This window comes from Hyla sarda, chromosome 1 (assembly GCF_029499605.1).
Source record: "Hyla sarda isolate aHylSar1 chromosome 1, aHylSar1.hap1, whole genome shotgun sequence".
NCBI lineage: Eukaryota > Metazoa > Chordata > Amphibia > Anura > Hylidae > Hyla > Hyla sarda.
The window spans coordinates 415,671,765-415,691,803 of NC_079189.1; the positions used below are offsets into that span (position 1 = coordinate 415,671,765).

Consider the following 20,039-nt stretch of genomic DNA (forward strand, 5'->3'; position numbering starts at 1 on the left):
ATTTTGTGGGCTGTTTTCAGGGCAGGCCTTTGGGGTGTGCGAGCTGTTCAGGGCACCATAGCAACAGGGGCGCCCGACACAGCTCGCAGTGTAACAGGCCGAAGATGGGGAGAAGCGGGCTGCAGGCTGCAGCTGCTTTGAAGGAGGAAGCAAGGTCCAAAGCGTGAAGGAGGAACTTGGGGGTGCGGGCAGCGTCCAAGTGCTGCGCGCACCTTCACAGAGAGCCACGGAAGGATCCCTGTGTGCAGTGTTAAGGCAATGGCCAGTGCTCTACAAGCTGATTCCAGGGAGCAGCACAGCAGCCTTCAAAAGAAAGTACCTGGCTGTTCTAAATTGTTTTATTTTGTGCTTTTTTAATGTATTTATTTTTTTAAACAGGGCATAGGATATGTGAAGGGGGGCAGGATCTGTCCATCTAATTATGGAATAAAGAGAGAGGGTCTGATTAATGGGGACAGACAAGTGGACAGGTGAAGTCTGATTAAAGGACATGTCCGGTGCTCACTTTTCTTATTGTATCCGTTCCGGGCGGCGAAAAATAAAAATAAGCTTTCTCTTACCTGCCTACGCTCCCCCGGTGCTCCGGTACAGGCGTTCGGTCCCCGGGCTGTATTCTTACTTCCTGTTAGCCCGACACGTCACACGGAGCTTCAACCTAACAGGAAGTAAGAAGAATACAGCCCGGGGACCGAACACCTGTCCTGAAGCACCGGGGGAGCCTAGGCAGGTAAGAGAAAATTTATTTTCTTTTATTTTTCAGCCCGGAACGGATAAAATAAGAAAAGTGAGCACCGGACATCTCCTTTAAGGGGGACTGGTGAAGGGGGAGGGCCTGATTAAGGGGGGAGATGGTCTGATTATGAGTGACAGGGGACTGAGTAATAAGAACATGGGACTGGTGAAGGGGCGGGGTCTGAGTCTGCTTAAGGGGGACTGGTGAAGGGCTTGATTAAGGGGGACAGGGGACCAATTAAGGGGAGGCCAGTGTTTTATTGAACGGGTAGCCAAGGGTTTTGGTGATGGGAATGAAGGTGGCATATTGTGCCCTTCAAATTCTCTAGGGGGTGCCAAACAAAAACATTGGTTGAAGAAATGTGGGAGTCTATGCATGCTTAGGGTTGTAAAATAGAGTTCTGACAACATAGCTCGTTTCTACAATACATAAACTTATGTATAACTTATGTATATATTGATATACATGATTGTTACCAGTCAATCCAGTTATTGTACTTGTTTGCACTTAAATTATCTGTAATTTAAAAAGTTAAAGATTTTTTTCCTCTTTGTGTATGTTTATGGGTTAATGGGGGGGGGGGGGGGCGCCACAAGGTTAGCTCGCACAGGGCGCCTGAACACCTAAGGACGGCCTTGGCTGTTTTGCGCCAGAATTAAGTGACTAAATAAAAAGCTTATTTATGACCACCGTAACAACCAATCCAAAAAAAAAAAAAGACTTCTTACAAATTTCTCAATTTCAACTTGACTCAAAACATTGCTGCACCGAACAACTGGCCTAAAAATAGATAAAAAGTAAACCCTCCAGACATAATAAAACATAAGGATAAGTTGCCCACAAAAGGTCTGTAACTACATTATGACAAGACACTGCTGTGCATCTTTTCAGTCAGGCACCAGGTTGTACAGCCTGTAACCATGGTAACCACAAGATCCGCCTCCTAGTAGGCAGGAGAAGAGATTGTGGAAGTTGGCGCCAAAACAGTCTAGTCACCCCTCGTGTCTGACAAGCTGAACTCCCGCAGGATAACAATGATCGGGCAGAAATCCATCATCGCCTTCTTCCCCAAGAAGAGATCCTCCTCTGAGGCGTTCACAGAAGCGGATGGGTGCAGGGGAGAGGTGAGCTATAAGAGTCTGCGGTTTTCTTAAACCAGCGCGGTAACGCGGATATGATACGCGGTGCGGTTTTCTCTTACCTGTCCTTGGCCTGTGCAGGGCAAATCACGAGTGCTGACATAAAGAACAGCTGCTTCTGTTATTGCATTGCAAGCATGGAAGGGATTGAATGAAGCCACTGAGAAAACCGAAGTCACTTCCTATTGGCTAGATCAGTTGATTGACTATTCTGACAGCCAATGAGCGTGCAGGACTAGAGGGGGGTGAGGTTACTGCTTACCTCTCCTTGCCGCGAAAATCCAGCATGTGCGTGCAGCACCCGGAAGTATATGAGAGCGGGGCTGGCGCCTCCTGTCGATTGTTTTGTATATTCTACATTACCATGATCTCAACGTGTAACATTAGGACGTGCTTGTATAAGCTTAGGATACTGCCATGTATAACCCGTGCAATGTGTCATTCTGCTCCCCAGATCACACCCGAGAAAAAGACCAGACCACAAGAGGATGACCTGACCCCTAAAGTTGCATCGCCTCCCCTTAGCCCTGAGCAGCTAGATCGGATCCAAAGGAACAAAGCTGCAGCTCTACAGAAGCTCGCAGCTCGCCATGTGCCTGAGGGCTTCGGGGAGACCTGGAAGCAGGAGTTGCTAGCAGAGTTTACTAAGCCTTACTTCATAAAGGTAAAGTGGGGGCACAGCACCCTGTTTGGAGGTGTGAAATAATAAGGAATTGCTTATAGGGTTATTCCACTGCTGGAGATCCAGCTGTTCACTGCCGGACTACTACTGCACTATGGGGGTTACCATGATATGCATACCAGACTGAGAAGCTACTCCCCTGTCCGAGTTAGGCTGGGTTCACACTACGTTTTGTCCCATACGGGAGCGCATACGGCAGGGGGGAGCTAAAAGCTCGCGCTCCCGTATGTCATTCATTTCAATGAGCCGGCCGGAGTGAAACGTTCGGTCCGGTCGGCTCATTTTTGCGCCGTATGCGCTTTTACAACCGGACCTAAAACTGTGGTCGACCACGGTTTTAGGTCCGGTTGTAAAAGCGCATACGGTGCAAAAATGAGCCGACCGGACCGAACGTTTCACTCCGGTCGGCTCATTGAAATGAATGACATACGGGAGCGCGAGGTTTTAGCTCCCCCCTGCCGTATGCGCTCCCGTATGGGAGAAAACGTAGTGTGAACCCAGCCTTATCCTCTGTCCAGTCATTGGATACAGCATAAAATCCACAATGAAAAAAATCATCAAATCCGCAGATTCTATGAAATCATCTTTGACTGTGGTATCTAAAGAGTTAATGCATCGGCCTGACTGGCGATTAGCCATGGGTCTCCCGATAGCAGCTGGACCCGCCGGCTTGATACAGTGGGAGTGACACTAGGGCGATTTCCTCCGGAGTTAGGTAGTAAAACATAACATTTTATAAACTGGCTATTACTGTGATCACTGATGTGTAGAGTACAGATATTTGTTTTACAGCAAAGTGATCTGTGCAAACACTAATAATAGACTTAGAGGAGTATGGGCTGTGAGCCTGGAATAATCAGTGTGTATTGCTCACATTTGTATTCTTCGTTGTAAATATTTCATACCTTCCCCCCCCCCCCTCTCTATTTTAGCTTTCTAGTGTTATTGCAGAAGAGCGGAAGCGATGGACTGTGTACCCTCCTGTAGATCAAGTGTTTACCTGGACTCAGATGTGTGATATTAGAGATGTAAGTGTTGGCTCGTTTGACCTAAATCATCATTTAAGCTGATGCTTGGCACTTCGCTGAGGTAATAAAAAAAAAAGCAGGATTTGGTTGCTCTTCCTTTCTACTTGTGCTGCAACTGATTATTTTCATAATTGATCTGTTAGCCGATTATTTGTTCAATTAACCTCCCTGGCGATATGATTAGGTCAGGAAATTTGTACCAAAAGTGGTACCATTTTTTTGCATGGAAATTTGGCATTATGTATTGTACCTACCCATTTTATGCCCACAGCCCATTTCACATCCCCTCCCTGTCACATTCTCCCCCCCCCCTCCCTGTCACATTCTCCCCCCCCCCCTCCTTGTCACATTCTCCCCCCCCCTCCTTGTCACATTCTCCCCCCCCCCTCCTTGTCACATTCTCCCCCCCCCCCTCCTTGTCACATTCTCCCCCCCCCTCCTTGTCACATTCTCCCCCCCCCCCCTCCTTGTCACATTCTCCCCCCCCCCCTCCTTGTCACATTCTCCCCCCCCCCCTCCTTGTCACATTCTCCCCCCCCCCCTCCTTGTCACATTCTCCCCCCCCCCTCCTTGTCACATTCTCCCCCCCCCCCTCCTTGTCACATTCTCCCCCCCCCCTCCTTGTCACATTCTCCCCCCCCCCTCCTTGTCACATTCTCCCCCCCCCCTCCTTGTCACATTCTCCCCCCCCCCTCCTTGTCACATTCTCCCCCCCCCCCTCCTTGTCACATTCTCCCCCCCCCCTCCTTGTCACATTCTCCCCCCCCCCCCCTCCTTGTCACATTCTCCCCCCCCCCTCCTTGTCACATTCTCCCCCCCCCCCTCCTTGTCACATTCTCCCCCCCCCCCCTCCTTGTCACATTCTCCCCCCCCCTCCCTGTCACATTCTCCCCCCCCCTCCCTGTCACATTCTCCCCCCCCCTCCCTGTCACATTCTCCCCCCCCTCCCTGTCACATTCTCCCCCCCCCTCCCTGTCACATTCTCCCCCCCCCCTCCCTGTCACATTCTCCCCCCCCTCCCTGTCACATTCTCCCCCCCCCTCCCCTGTCACATTTCTCCCCCCCCCTCCCTGTCACATTCTCCCCCCCCTCCCTGTCACATTCTCCCCCCCCCCTCCCTGTCACATTCTCCCCCCCCCCCTCCCTGTCACATTCTCCCCCCCCCCTCCCTGTCACATTCTCTCCCCCCCCCTCCTGTCACATTCTCTCCCCCCCCCCTTGTCACATTCTCTCCCCCCCCTTGTCACATTCTCTCCCCCCCCCCCCCCCTTGTCACATTCTCCCCCCCCCTTGTCACATTCTCCCCCCCCCCCCCCTCCCTGTCACATTCTCCCCCCCCCTCCCTGTCACATTCTCCCCCCCCCCTCCCTGTCACATTCTCCCCCCCCCTCCCTGTCACATTCTCCCCCCCCCCCTCCCTGTCACATTCTCCCCCCCCCTCCCTGTCACATTCTCCCCCCCCCTCCCTGTCACATTCTCCCCCCCCCTCCCTGTCACATTCTCCCCCCCCCCTCCCTGTCACATTCTCCCCCCCCCTCCCTGTCACATTCTCCCCCCCCCCCTCCCTGTCACATTCTCCCCCCCCTCCCTGTCACATTCTCCCCCCCCCTTGTCACATTCTCCCCCCCCCCCCCTCCTTGTCACATTCTCCCCCCCCCCTCCTTGTCACATTCTCCCCCCCCCCCCTCCTTGTCACATTCTCCCCCCCCCCTCCTTGTCACATTCTCCCCCCCCCCTCCTTGTCACATTCTCCCCCCCCCCCTCCTTGTCACATTCTCCCCCCCCCTCCTTGTCACATTCTCCCCCCCCTCCTTGTCACATTCTCCCCCCCCTCCTTGTCACATTCTCCCCCCCCTCCTTGTCACATTCTCCCCCCCCTCCTTGTCACATTCTCCCCCCCCCCCTCCTTGTCACATTCTCCCCCCCCCTCCTTGTCACATTCTCCCCCCCCCCCTCCTTGTCACATTCTCCCCCCCCCCTCCTTGTCACATTCTCCCCCCCCCCCTCCTTGTCACATTCTCCCCCCCCCCTCCTTGTCACATTCTCCCCCCCCCCCTCCTTGTCACATTCTCCCCCCCCTCCTTGTCACATTCTCCCCCCCCCCCTCCTTGTCACATTCTCCCCCCCCCCCCTCCTTGTCACATTCTCCCCCCCCCCCCCTCCTTGTCACATTCTCCCCCCCCCCCCTCCTTGTCACATTCTCCCCCCCCCCCTCCTTGTCACATTCTCCCCCCCTCCTTGTCACATTCTCCCCCCCCCCCTCCTTGTCACATTCTCCCCCCCCCTCCCTGTCACATTCTCCCCCCCCCTCCCTGTCACATTCTCCCCCCCCCTCCCTGTCACATTCTCCCCCCCCCCTCCCTGTCACATTCTCCCCCCCCCCTCCCTGTCACATTCTCCCCCCCCCTCCCTGTCACATTCTCCCCCCCCCTCCCTGTCACATTCTCCCCCCCCCCTCCCTGTCACATTCTCCCCCCCCCTCCCTGTCACATTCTCCCCCCCCCCTCCCTGTCACATTCTCCCCCCCCCTCCCTGTCACATTCTCCCCCCCCCTCCCTGTCACATTCTCCCCCCCCCCTCCCTGTCACATTCTCCCCCCCCCTCCCTGTCACATTCTCCCCCCCCTCCCTGTCACATTCTCCCCCCCCCCTCCCTGTCACATTCTCTCCCCCCCCTCCTTGTCACATTCTCTCCCCCCCCCTTGTCACATTCTCTCCCCCCCCCCCCCCCCTTGTCACATTCTCCCCCCCCCCCCCTTGTCACATTCTCCCCCCCCCCTCCTTGTCACATTCTCCCCCCCCCTCCTTGTCACATTCTCCCCCCCCCCCCCCTCCTTGTCACATTCTCTCCCCCCCCCTCCCTGTCACATTCTCCCCCCCCTCCTGTTCACATTCTCCCCCCCCTCCCTGTCACATTCTCCCCCCCTCCCTGTCACATTCTCCCCCCCCCCCTCCCTGTCACATTCTCCCCCCCCCTCCCTGTCACATTCTCTCCCCCCCCTCCTTGTCACATTCTCTCCCCCCCCTCCTTGTCACATTCTCTCCCCCCCCCCCTTGTCACATTCTCTCCCCCCCCTCCTTTGTCACATTCTCCCCCCCCCCCTTGTCACATTCTCCCCCCCTCCCCTCCTTGTCACATTCTCCCCCCCCCCCCTTGTCACATCTCCCCCCCCCTCCTTGTCACATGTCTCTCCCCCCCCCCTCCTTGTCACATTCTCCCCCCCCCTCCTTGTCACATTCTCTCTCCCCCCCCCTCCTTGTCACATTCTCTCCCCCCCCTGCCTTGTCACAGTCTCTCTCCCCCCCTCCTGTCACATTCTCTCCCCCCCTCCTTGTCACATTCTCTCCCCCCCCTCCTTGTCACATTCTCCCCCCCCCCCTCCTTGTCACATCCCCCCTCCCCGTTCCTGTCACATTCTCCCCCCCCCCCCTTCCTGTCACATTCTCCCCCCCTTCTTGTCACGTTCTCTCTCCCCCCCCCCCCCCTCGTCACGTTCTCTCTCCCCCCCCCCCCCCCCCTCGTCACGTCTCTTCCCCCCCCCCCCCCCCCCCCTCGTCACGTTCTCTCCCCCCCCCCCCTCGTCACGTTCTCTCTCTCTCCCCCCCCCTCGTCACATTCTCCCCCTCGGTGTCACATTCTCTCTCTCTCCCCCCCCCCCCCCCCCCCCCCCCCCCCCCTCCTTGACACATTCTCTCTCTCTCTCCCACCCCCCACCCCCCCCTCTGCAAAAAATTGCAAAATCTGGTGACAGATATTACAGAACTACAAGCTCCCAGCATGCCTGGGCAGTCTTGGCATGCTGAGAGTTGTAGTTTGGCAACATCTGGAGGCGCTACCCTTTGGGCACCACTGTAATAGTGGTCCTCCAAACTGTGACCCTCCAGATGTTGCAAAACTACAACTCCCAGCATGCTGGGAGTTGCAGTTTTGCAACCACTAGAAGGGGCAGCAGTAAATACCCCCCACCTTCGCCTCCCTACCTGCGCCACTGATCTCCGCTGTCTCCACCGATGATACGGCGGTCCCCACGGCATCTTGTCCTCAGGTACCGGCTGCCATCTTCTCCCCCCGTTCTGCCTGACATCAGGGGTGGGCAGAGCGGGGGGTTTCCATGGCAACCCCCTGTCGTGCGCTGGCCATTGGTCAGAATTCATTTATGACTAATGGCAGGGGGATAGGAGGAGATCGCACCACTGCGACCTCGCTCCTATCCCTCAGGATGATCCCTCAGCTCCGATCATCCATATTTTCCGGGCGATCGGGTCACCAGAGACCCGATCAGCCGGAATAGCAGAAAATCGCATGTCTGACTTGACATTGGGGGGGGGGGGGGGGTGTCTCGGGACCCCCCCTCTGCGATGTGCCTGCTGAATGATTTCAGCAGGCATCCCGACCGGCTAGCGGCGGGAACCGGAATTCCACGGACATATCCATAGGCCCACCGTCCTTAAGAGGTTAATTGGGATAAAAAAATAAAAAGGTTTATCTGGCGGGGAGTTGAAAGTTTTATCATGCTCAGTCTACAGGATTTAAAAACAACCTATTAGTGAAAGCCGCAATGTCAAGAGGGAAAAGGAAGGCACAGCAAGTGTTATTTATGAGGTGGATCCTTGCTGCAGTGGTGAAAGAGCAGTTCACTTTGGTCATCCTCCCTGCACCAGGACACTGCAGGGGAGAATGGAGCTTGTGTCAGGAGAGAGGCTTCTTGTCATGGGAAGTGGAAGCTGGTGATCGACGCTGTCGAGAATAGAGGTAAATCCAAAGTAATTTTATAAATTTATTGAAGCTATTTACACACGCAACGCGTTTCAAAACTGTCAGTTTTTTTTCCGTCAGCCGTGACGCCTGAGGAAGAAAAGACAGTTTTGAAATGCGTTGCGTTTGTAAATAGCTTCAATAAATTTATGAAATGACTTTGGATTTACCTTCTATTCTCGACAGCGCGATCACCAGCTTCCACTTCCTGCCTTACCGCTCACACTCCATTGCCTTCACGCCGATTAGTCGGCATAGGGAAGCCGCAGCAGTAGTTTCTTCGTTATGCCCTTCTGAGTGTTGTGCCTCTTGAGTACAACCCCACCAGGTGAGCACGTTTCTAACCAGTCTCTCACCTTGGTGACATCACTGATTCCACACAGGGAGCGCCCTGTGTTTGTTTTGTCTTTTGACCGTAGGCAGTGTTCACTGATGAAGCTGGCGCCTGCTTCCAGATTGCACTCCAGGACTCTGTGCTACAGAGAAGGCCGCCCATGCCACACACCAGCAGCATCTATTGGTTGCTATGCAACACTTCTAATGAAAGAGGCTATGCCCCCCTAACTACTAACAAATCGATTATGATTTCCATTATGGATTTTAATAGGTTGTTGGACAGCAAAAGAAAAAAAAATTGTAGCCAGCACCTAAACCCAATACACAGGTGCACGCTGTGGTAAGTACAAAACATGTAAAAAAAGAAAATGGCAGCAGCACACCTGGTCAACAAAATGGAGGCTCTTAGCGCACTTTGATCAAAACGTGTCCCCCCCCCCCCCCATATCCACCACACGGAGGTGGCCTCATATCGGATGGGACCCTAACATTCACTCATTCACCTGTGAAATAGGGGAGGGGATGCACGGCTACAGAGGGACCACTCCCCCCAAATTGCACAACAAAAACACTGCTGTGGCAAGTACAAAACATGTAAAAAATTGATGTGTTGTAGTCCCTACTTTCTTAACATTTTAGCAATAAAAAAATAGTTTGAGATTTGGAATGAAGCTTCTTAGATCTAAGGTCACAATAGGAAAAGTTTTACATGTGACATCGCAGAGGTTGTTTGGCACCAAATACTCTGGAATAAGGGCAACGGCCTCTGCATGGATTCTAAAGCAAGCTATATATTTGTTCTGGTTTCCTTTTGCATATATTTTACCTCCGTGTTTTGTTGTTGTTTTTCTAGGTGAAGGTTGTCATTTTGGGACAGGATCCTTATCATGGCCCAACCAAGCTCATGGGTTGTGCTTTAGTGTTAAAAAACCTGTACCACCACCACCCAGGTAACATGGCTTTATTATTTTTTATAGTTTAATGAAGCAGTATTGTACATTAAAAGCTTTGGCATGTACTGTCTTTGTAAAACTCAACATTTTATTTTAGGGAACGGCTTAGACTTCTGGGTCTCTTAAATATTTTTGGTAGGGATCGACCGATATCGTTTTTTTTAGGGCTGATACCGATAATCGGTGGAGGTTAGGGCCGATATACTGGAATATCGGTATAAGTTATCGGCTATTTATCCCCCAGCGACACTGCTGCAGATCATTGATTTAAAGAGGGCACTTTAAATCAATACACTGCAGTGGCTTTTGCAGTGCCCTAGACCGCTGCCGCCACCACCCGCTTCTCTCCCCCTACCTGTCAGGGTGGTCCGGGCCATCCATCCTTCCTGTAGTGTCCGGCGGCACAGATAAAGGAAGTCCTTAGATATAAAAGTAAGAGAGCACTCTGGGAGCTGTAAATTGCTGTCTATGTAGAGGACAGGAGCTTTTTCAGGGTCCTGTACAGTACACACCAGGTTCTGGTGTTAAAAATATGTTTACCAGAGAAGTGCTACCTGCACTATTGAGGTAAACGTATAGGAATACGCTTGCACAGCTCACAGTTGAGTAACAATGTTCCATTACTTGTTTTGACATGATTTTTAGGTATTAAGTTTGACATTTGTTTACCACTTCAGCATTATTAGTTAAATTCAGACAAAGTTAAACCATTGAAGCATCACAGTAATTGACTTGTCTGTGTGGAGAATTCTAGATATAGCCAAGTGAGTCCTTGCAGTAGCCTGGCTACATTATAGCCTATGAAGCCCATCTCTTGCCGTGAGTAATAGCAAATGCCAAGCCTAGTAGTGAAATGTGCTGCTGTGCTTTTCTCTCTCTGTCTAGACATCAGTGGGGGTCTTGGCACCTTCCCAATACCATCCCTATAGTGAAGCATGGTGGGAGTGTGTTCCAGTTGCTGGGACAGGGAAACTGGTCAGGGTTAAATGTGTATTACGGGCAAAAACATCTTATCCCCTATCCAAAGGGGGTCCCGCGGGAACCTCCGGCCATCACTCCCCCTCCCATAGACATGTATGGAGGGGGCGTGACGTCACGTCCCCAGTCCCTGAAGCCCGTAGGTTTCCGAAACTGGAGACGCAGCCTTGCATAGAATGCGGGTGCTGCAGGGAGATTGTGGGGGTCCCAGCAGCGGACCCCTGCGATCAGACATCTTATCCCCTATCCTTTGGATAGGGGATAAGATGTTTTTGCCCGGCATACCCCTGCTGAATGGTGCAATGTACAAAGATATTAATAAAAACCTAATCCACTGTGGTCTGAACCCCAGACTGGGCTGAAAGTCCACCTTTCAACAAGACAATGGGGGAATTTATCATTGGTTTTACCCTATTTTTGTGATGATTTGTTGCACAATTTGTCTCCGTTGTTGTCTCGAGACTTTTCATTCCAACTTTTGCATTAGAAGCTTTTTCTAAATTTATGTAGCTGTGCTATAATCTGGTTAACTTGCTGCATTTATGAATTTATTAGAGCAATTTGTCGCAAATCCACATTAGTCTAGACATTACTTAGAAAACTGACCTGTGCACATCATTTTTAAGTCAGTTTTGCTGTGCACGGGTTAGAAAGTCGGAGAGAAGGCACCATACAAATAGAGTACTAGTTAAACAAAAAAAACTATATCATGTGCCCTGCACCATTATATACTGTACATATGACACACGTACAGTTTCCACCACACGAATTAAAGAGGTGACAAGACATTCACCTACACCATCCTTGATAAATTCCCCACAATGACCCAAACACACAGCCAAGACAACACTGAAGTGGCTTAGGGACAACTGTTAATGTCCTTTAGTGGGCCAGCTACAGCACTGAACCAAATCAAACATCTTAAAGTGGCTGTCCACCTACAGTCCCTATACAACCAGAAAGAGCTTGAGATGATCTGTAGAAAAGAATTGCAGATAACTCAACACATGTAGGTGTGCAAACCCAGATTTGAATACTTATATCAATGCAATATTTTAGTTTTTTCCTTTTCAGTAAATCAGCAACAATTTCTAAGTCTGTTTTCACTTTGTCGTTCTTAAATTTTTATTTTAGCACAAGGCCGCAACATAACAAAACGTGAAAGCGACTGAGAACTTTCTAAATGCACTGTAGTATGATGAAGCATATAAGGTTAAATTGTTTCTATTAAGTGTTGTATGTGTTCCCTTTTCAGCTTGGAAAACATGTACAAGGAGCTGCAGACAGATATTGAGGGCTTTGTTCACCCAGGACATGGAGATCTGACTGGGTGGGCTAAGCAAGGTAAGAGTAACGCAATTTGTATCCCCACTGTATGTAACTAAACTCAGTTTCTTTATGTACCCATGAATTATCTACATAAAGGGGCCTGTTTTTAGCAAAATACTCAGGCCAGGAACTGCTCTCATGGTTTTTAGCTATGGTATTTGGACAGTTATTGTGTTTATAAAACAACCCATTCAAGTAAACTATGTAAGTGATTATGCAATAGTTCAAATCATTGGTTATTTTGTTTTTTTAGGAGTTCTTCTCTTAAATGCTGTTCTAACAGTGCGTGCACACAATGCAAACTCTCACAGGGACAAAGGCTGGGAACAGTTTACTGACTCAGTAGTGTCCTGGCTAAACAAGAACCTGGATGGCTTGGTCTTTATGCTCTGGGGAGCGTATGCTCAGAAGAAAGGCATTGGTATAGACAGAGTAAGTTTTGGTTCTTTTCTGATTTGATGTGTTGTAGACATTAGTTTTATAGTGACCTATTTAGATTTGGTCATAAGTGATAACTTACTATGAGGGGGATTATGTTCAAACTAAATATTGCTAGTATTTTCATCTTGTAACACAGATTACTGTAATGTTTTGAATTGCAGTACAATACAGCTTTTGTTCTTAAAGGAGTACTCCGGAATATGAATACTAAGGATAGGGGAAAAGTTTCAGATGACGGGGGGGCCCGACTGCTGGGGCCCCCAAGATCTCCTGTACGGAGCCCCGACATTCAGCGGCAAGGGGGCATGTCCAACCACTCCATGACCCGGCAGCCGATACACCCCCCTCTATACATCTCTATGGTGAGCCGGAGTGCTTCATTGGCAGTCTCCGGCTCTGCCATAGAGATGTAATGAGGGGGCGTGTCGGCCTCAGCATCATGCGATGGTCGACACATGCTATTTCGGCAAAGAGCAGAGTGCCCCTCGTACGGGGGCCCCAGCGGTCAGACTCCCTGGGATCTGAAACTTACCCCTAGCCTTTAGTATAGGGGATACGTTTTCATATTCCGGAGTTATCCTTCAAAGGATCCCATTTTTAACAAATAACTTTTTATAGCTGCAGACTACTTCTTGTGTATGTTTGATACCTTGCATATGTGAATTTAAAGTGTTCCCCCTGTTTTCCTCCATTAGGGTAGATGGGTGGTTGGCAACATTCTCTGATGCCTCAAACACCCCCTGATAGTTAGGACAGAAGGTTACAGAGAACTTGGACTGTGGGATTCCTTCTGTTATATTCAGGAACTGGCAGGGTCACAAAAAACATCACTAACAAAATGCCATGTATTTAAAGTGTAGTATTTAGTTTTCAATTTCACTACTGACTCCCAGCTAACATCTGGCTGCAGCATTTTATCTGCCCCCCCCCCCCCCCCCCCCAAGAAAATTGGGCAACAGTGAAATTTTTACTTTGAAGGGTGTGCATGATTTTACCCTAATGCCAGTCTTTAGCCCATCTTTACTTCTTCCAGATGAGAGTGGAGCCTGTTTTTTGTTCCCTTAGTTGTCCAGTTATCCAACTGAAAGTATACGTTCTTCATTTCTTAGGGCAAGTTCCCATGTGTCTGTCTGGATTTCCCTCAGACATGGTAGTAAGACACTGGAGGGAAATGGTTGTCGGTGGGATTGTTCCTGCCATCCAGTGTGTCTGTTGAGACACTGGACAGGTTCAGGGGCCAGATAGGAGATGTTTCCTGCAGCAAATGAAAAGGCCTGATTATTTTGTGCCAGTATTTGCACAAAAAACAGGATACTGATGAAACTGATACAATATGGGAACCCAGCCTTTTATTGATGTATATTTCAGACTGATAAATAATGAGCAACATTGTTGTGGTGTTTTTTTTTCCTCCTAGAAACGTCATCTTGTTCTTCAGACTGTTCATCCTTCTCCCCTGTCATCGCACAGAGGCTTTTTTGGCTGTTCTCATTTCTCCAAAACAAATGCCTATTTGGAAAAGTTGGGTAAAAAACCAATTGACTGGAAAGCTTTATGATCTGTATGAGCACTATCCATTTTATGAAGACTAGCCCTACAGTTTGCAGCATATGTTCTTCATAGATCAGTTCCTTGTCTTTGCAGTGCACAGTCTCAGATGAAGACATTACTGTTCTGTTAATACATGGAAAACCTTAGATTGCAATACATAATACTACAAATCATCATCTGTTGAAGGAAGCTAATACAAGCACTATCCTGTATCAACTAGAGTTTGTGTTCAGTCAGGATGTCTATTTTGTTGATGTCAATATATTTTGACTATCATTTAATGTTAATACCTCTTATTCATGTTTAACGCATTGCATGAACATCTAATGCAAGTGCAAAGGACGGGTACCAAGCTAGACCATAGTATTTTAGGAATAATAATTTTCAGCCTTAGTAAGGTCACTATTGCATAAAGCAATAGACATTTCCTCATACTGTTTTTCTTCTTTTTTAATACATTTAAAGTTTGTAAATAGTTTGTATATTAAAGAATATTTTGTCAAAAGGTTGTTTTATGTTGAGGGGGTAAATGTAAATATTTTTTGTTGTTGTTTGTTTTGTAATAAATACTATTTTGAAATAGTGTGTTCACGATTTTCTCTTAAAACTTTAAGCACTCAACTTTATGCAATCAGAGCAGTATAAACATAACGTATTTTTCGCACTATAGGACGCACCGGCATATAAGACGCACCCTATTTTAAATACCCAAACTCTAGAGAAAAAAAAGATTCTGAACCCAACAGTGATCTTCAACCTGCGATCCTCCAGATGTTGCAAAACTAAAACTCCCAGCATGCCCGGACAGCCAACTGCTGTCCGGGCATGCTGGGACTTGTAGTTTTGCAACATCTGGAGGTCCGCAGGTTGAAGACCACTGGTATAGGAGGTAATACTCTCGTGTCCCCGCTGCCCTGGATGTCGCTCCATCGCTGTCACCGCGTCTCCATGGTGTCCCCGATGCTCCGGACGTCTTCTTCCCCGACATCCTCGCTCTCCGTCGCCGTCATCACGGAGTGCGCGATGACGTCGAAGGAGAGCGCCGGCCATGCAGGGGATCCTGGCACAGAGCAGACACAGAGGAGGCAGGTAAGGTCGCTCCCGGTGTCCTGTAAGCTGTTCGGGACACCGCGATTTCGCCGCGGTGTTCCTGAGCAGCCGGGTTAGTGTTATTTTCGCTTCAGACGCGGCGGTCAGCTTTGATCGCTGCGTCTGAAGGGTTAATACAGGGCATCACCGCGATCGGTGATGTCCTGTATTAGCCGTGGGTCCCGGCCGTTAATGACCGCAGGTATTCGCCGTATAAGACGCACCAACTTTCCCCCCCAGTTTTGGGGAAGAAAAAGTGCGTCTTATACGGCGAAAAATACGGTACATATACTGCTTGTGAAGTGGTAAAATGACATTTTCATGGTGTTTGTTGGTTAAATGCTTAGTGTTCCTGACATTTTTAAACACTTAAGTCAACAATTGTGTGTTCAGAGCCCCCATTATTAGAATGAGCTAGTAGCAGCATGCAGTTATGCACTTCACTCCCCAGCTTACAGTAAGAGCAAAGCATGCCATGCAGAGTAAATGTCATAAACATTAATTGGCAGAATTGCTGTGGTTTTGTTTACCCCACTTTATATCGCATTACATGGAAAAATGAAGAGTTCCTTTTAAAATGTACAACTTGTTTAAAAAACACACACACACACAAAAAAAATAATCACGTGGCTTTGATGAAAAAGTCAATGATTTCTGGTTACAGCATTAATTTTGACTGTCTGGGTGCGAAGGAAAGAAAGTAACATCCAGGCACAGCCTATACCTGTGTCTGTAGTGTTAGGGGAGGTTCATGTGGCATTATTTTTCCACCACAGATTCTGACACAACAATTTTGTTGCAAATATGAATCTACAGATTCATGAGTCTAAATATGTGGCCTTGAAATATGCCTCATGAATTTCTGTCTACTACCCTTGCTTTGCTAGCCTTCAGTACAAAAGTTTGTAATTTTAAGAATGTCACCTTTTTTTTTTTTTTTGCCTTTTACAAAAATTAAGTTTAATTTCATCCTTTTTTTTTTTTTTTCTTATTTTTTTTTTGCCTTTCTCAACAGTTTTTTTGTTGCACAGGGGGGCTGTGTTCAATAGAATCTGTAGTGTGTTAACACCTACATGTACAGTACACACAGGGCATGGAGGAATAGAACAGCTGTTAACCCTGCTTCCTGTGCTGAGCTGAAGCAGCTTTGTACACTCAATAGCACCAGTCTATCGAGCATAGTCTGCGTGCGATGACTTTTGTGGACCTGTGCTGTCCTCATTGACACCAATGCAGTTCCGGGGCGGCATTCTGCTGAAAGAATGTTCATTTTAAAATTTTCACTGCTGTGTGCACAGTGCGTCAGAATTCCATGAAGACTATAGGAGGCAGCTGCATTGGAATCTTTCCGGACCGAAATTCTGTAGTGTACATAGGGCCTAAGTGTATGTTGACATGCTATAGATTTTCTGCAACTGATTTTAAGTAGACTTGATTTGCAGCAGAATATTTGTAGCTGCCCCTTGTGGACTCCCTCACAGGTTGATTCAGAAAGGATGGTGCAAAGTAAAGGCCTAGATTATCCAGGAAAAAACATTTTTTTTTATGTCAACTGGCTACAGAAAGTTAAACAGATTTGTAAATGAGCAAACACAGAGTTCAATGTCCGGCACAGCTGCTGACAACCAATAGGACCTGGGTCTAGGGATGAATTGGAGTAGTCCCTGAAGCTAAGGTAGTTCTCTGACTTGAAAGGCGAGTCAAATCTAAGATGCAAGGAGAGGGTGAAAAAAGTTGGCAAACTCACCAAGGCTTGTTTTTCAGGGTTGCTTCTTTATTATATACTCCCATATAATATATTGTGCAGAGGGGGAGAGAGGATCACAGTGTGGGGTATTCACTGTCAGACTGCCTGACAGTGAATACCCCACACTGTGATCCTCTCTCCCCCTCTGCACAATGTTTTATATGTGAGTATATAATAAAGAAGCAACCCTGAAAAAGAAGCCTTGGTGAGTTTGCCAACTTTTTTCACCCTCTCCTTGCATCTTAGATTTGTAAATGACTTCTATTAAAAAAAAAAACATAATCCTTTCTGTACTTATGAGCTTCTGAAGTTGAGTTGTTCTTTTCTGTCTAAGTGCTCTCTGATGACACCTGTCTCAGGAACTGGCTAGAGTAGAAGCAAATCCCCCATAGCAATCCTCTTCTACTCTGCAGTTCCAGAGACAAGCAGAGATGTCAGCAGAGAGCATTGTTGCCAGACAGAAAAGAAAAACTCCATTTCAGCAGCTAATTATTGGAAGGATTCAGATTTTTTTTATAGAAGTAATTCACAAATCTGTTAACTTTCTGGAGCCCGTTGATATGAAAAAAAAACTTTTTTTTTTTTTTTTTCCTGAAATACCCCTTTAACCCCTAAAGCAGATACGACCGACTTACATGTATGTTGCTTGTCCTCACATTGTACAAGGAGTCTATGAAGTTAGCGTGGGAACTCCGTTCCCATAAAAGAGTGATGGCTTCCAACAGCAGCCCCTACTCGATGAATGGGCGACTTTACTAATCACGGTGATGTCAGTAATTAAAGGTGTACTCCAGTGGAAAACTATTTTTGTTAAATCAACTGATGCAAAAAAAAGGTAAACAGATTGGTAGTTTACTTCTGTTTAAAAATGTTAATCCTACCAGTATTAGCTGCTGCATGTTTTACAGGAAGTTCTTTTCTCTTTGAATTTCTTTTCTGTCTGAGCACAGTGCTCTCTGCTGACACCTCTGCCCATGTCAAGAACTGTCCAGAGCAGGAGCTGTTTGCTATGGGGATTTGCTTCTGCTCTGGACAGTTCCTGACACACAGAGATGGCAGCAGAGAGCACTGTGGTCAGATGGAAAAGAAATGTAAAAAATAAAAGAACTTCCTCTGTAGTATATAGCAGCTAAGTACTGGAAGGATCAAGATTTTTATATAAGAAGTAATTTACAAATATATTTAACTTTCTGTCACCAATTGATTAACCCGTTAAGGACACAGGGTGTACAGTTTGTTGGGTGTACCCAAACAAATGCCCCTCCCCCTCATTTCCCTGGCATCTACAAAACCAAAATCAAAAAGACTCCTCTTCAAGATGTAGAAATAGAACTACCCATAGGCAACTCCTTCATGTACCAGTCTGTTCATTGGAAGCAATTATAAGCGCCGATCGCGTCAAAAGATGATGAATAAAAACACTTTTTATAAAAAACATTTTTTAAGGTTTACAAAGTGACCAAAAATATGCAATTTTGGAATTTGGTATTTTTTTATATAACGAATGCCATTGACTGCGGTTTAATTAATGTTACATTTTTATAGTTCGGACATTTGCGCATGCGGCGACACCAAATATGTTTATTTTTATTATGTTACATATTTTTTATGTGGAATTTGGGAAAAGGGGGGTGATTCAAAATTTTAATATGGAAGGGGTTAATTGTGTTTTTTTTTTTACTTTTTATTCTATTTTTACACTTTTAGTCCCCTTACGGGACTTTTAGGAGGAATCAGTGGATTCCTCGATGTCGTTCCATAGAACCACATTGATCTGTGTGCTCTGTGCTTGATTGATAAAGCCTGGTTCAGCCAGGCTCTATCAATCACAGAGCTGGGACAGCCGTAGGAGCAGAGGTGAGCCCTCCGGCTACCTCAGAAGAAGATCGCCCCCCCCCCCCCCCCCCCGCAATCGTGCTGCGAGGGGGGGCGATCCACCCCACTGGACCACCAGGCACTGGTTAAAGGTCCCTTTAGATGCTGCTGTCAACTTTGACAGCAGCAATCTAAAGAGGTAATATCGGCTATAAATGGCAGCCCCCAGCTACAAGAATCAGATGGGGGCCGGACGGTATGGCGTGGGCTCAAGTTGTAGGATGAGCTGGCTCGTCCTTAGACAGCAACCGGTTATGGACAGGGCTTACCATAAGAAGAAATTTTGCCCATCAATTTAGGAGAAAAATATGCCTATGAAGGATCATAAGGGTCAATGATTTGTAGCTATTATAAAGCGTTATGCTGACAGGCTAAATACACTCAACTAGAGATCTGATGATCGATGGGACTAGTGAAAGGTAAAAATAAAATTTATGTGTGTGTGTGTATATCTATATATATATATATATATATATTTGTGGTCAGGACAACTATCAGAACAGAGTCCTGAGCCTACCTAACCCTATGCTAAGCAGCTTGAGTTGTGCCATAACTGGTGCGACAGATATACGGTATATTAAGGATCCATATAAAAGCACTCTTCACAATGTGTTTCACAGTGTCCATTAGAGGTGAAATTTTGCAATACATAACTATGACAGATGCCACTTTAGCATGTTGAGCATGGCGTTTTTTAGTTTATTTTTTATTTTTATTTTGTACCCACATCAAAAACCATACATGTGAACATACCTTTAAGAAGTATGTCGTAGTTGGAAACGCCGGGCACTACCTGGACTTACAGCTAATAGCGTGCAGAAAGGTGGAATGTCCAGTACGGTTCCCTGGAAGTATAGCAATGCCTGGATGTGGTGCTAGCTACGTGCAAGATAGATAACCAATAAGGAAGAAGAAAAGTACGGAGCACTCACTCAGGTCTTGGCATGGTAAACTTCTTTATTCATTCATCAGAACTGGTGCGGGAAACAAGGTGCGGGGGTACAGAGCGACGGGCCCTTATCGCGCCGAGGCGCTTCGTCAGGTGAAGTGACGTGCCAGAAAGGGAGTGTTATTATACAGGTGGGTTACCATGGTTACACAGGTAAACTATTCACAATTAAAGGGGTAGTCCAGTGGTGAAAAACGTATCCCCTATCCTAAGGATAGGGGATAAGTTTGAGATCGCGGGGGGTCCGACCGCTGGGGCCCCCTGCGATCTCTCTGTACGGGGGCCAGGCTCTCTGGCCAGATAGCGGGTGTCGACCCCCGCACGAAGCGGCGGCCAACACGCCCCCTCAATACATCTCTATGGCAGAGCCGGAGATTGCCAAAGGCGGCGCTTCGGCTCTGCCATAGAGTTGTATTGAGGGGGCTTGTCGGCCGCCGCTTCGTGCGGAGGTCGA

The 20,039-nt window shown here is 47.9% G+C and overlaps 2 protein-coding genes across 11 annotated transcripts in view; one reads left to right on the forward strand and one right to left on the reverse strand.

The window, feature by feature from the left end:
• ALKBH2 (alkB homolog 2, alpha-ketoglutarate dependent dioxygenase) overlaps window positions 1-19,504 on the reverse strand; it is an 87,462-nt gene extending 67,958 nt beyond the window's left edge. For 6 of the 10 annotated variants that reach the window (XM_056528809.1, XM_056528811.1, XM_056528821.1 and 3 more), the window contains exon 1: window positions 1,935-2,127. In XM_056528809.1, the coding sequence (XP_056384784.1) occupies window positions 1,935-1,975 (41 nt within the window). In that variant the 5' untranslated portion in view covers window positions 1,976-2,127. The other 4 variants (XM_056528814.1, XM_056528824.1, XM_056528813.1 and 1 more) reach the window with 3 other exon arrangements.
• UNG (uracil DNA glycosylase) lies at window positions 1,658-14,504 on the forward strand. Its single transcript, XM_056528808.1, is given in 8 exon segments — window positions 1,658-1,857; window positions 2,327-2,536; window positions 3,487-3,582; window positions 9,527-9,560; window positions 9,563-9,623; window positions 11,860-11,948; window positions 12,187-12,365; window positions 13,792-14,504. Coding segments are annotated over 8 exon segments (900 nt in total). The 5' UTR covers window positions 1,658-1,767; the 3' UTR covers window positions 13,933-14,504.
• Window positions 19,505-20,039: the final 535 nt, after the last annotated feature.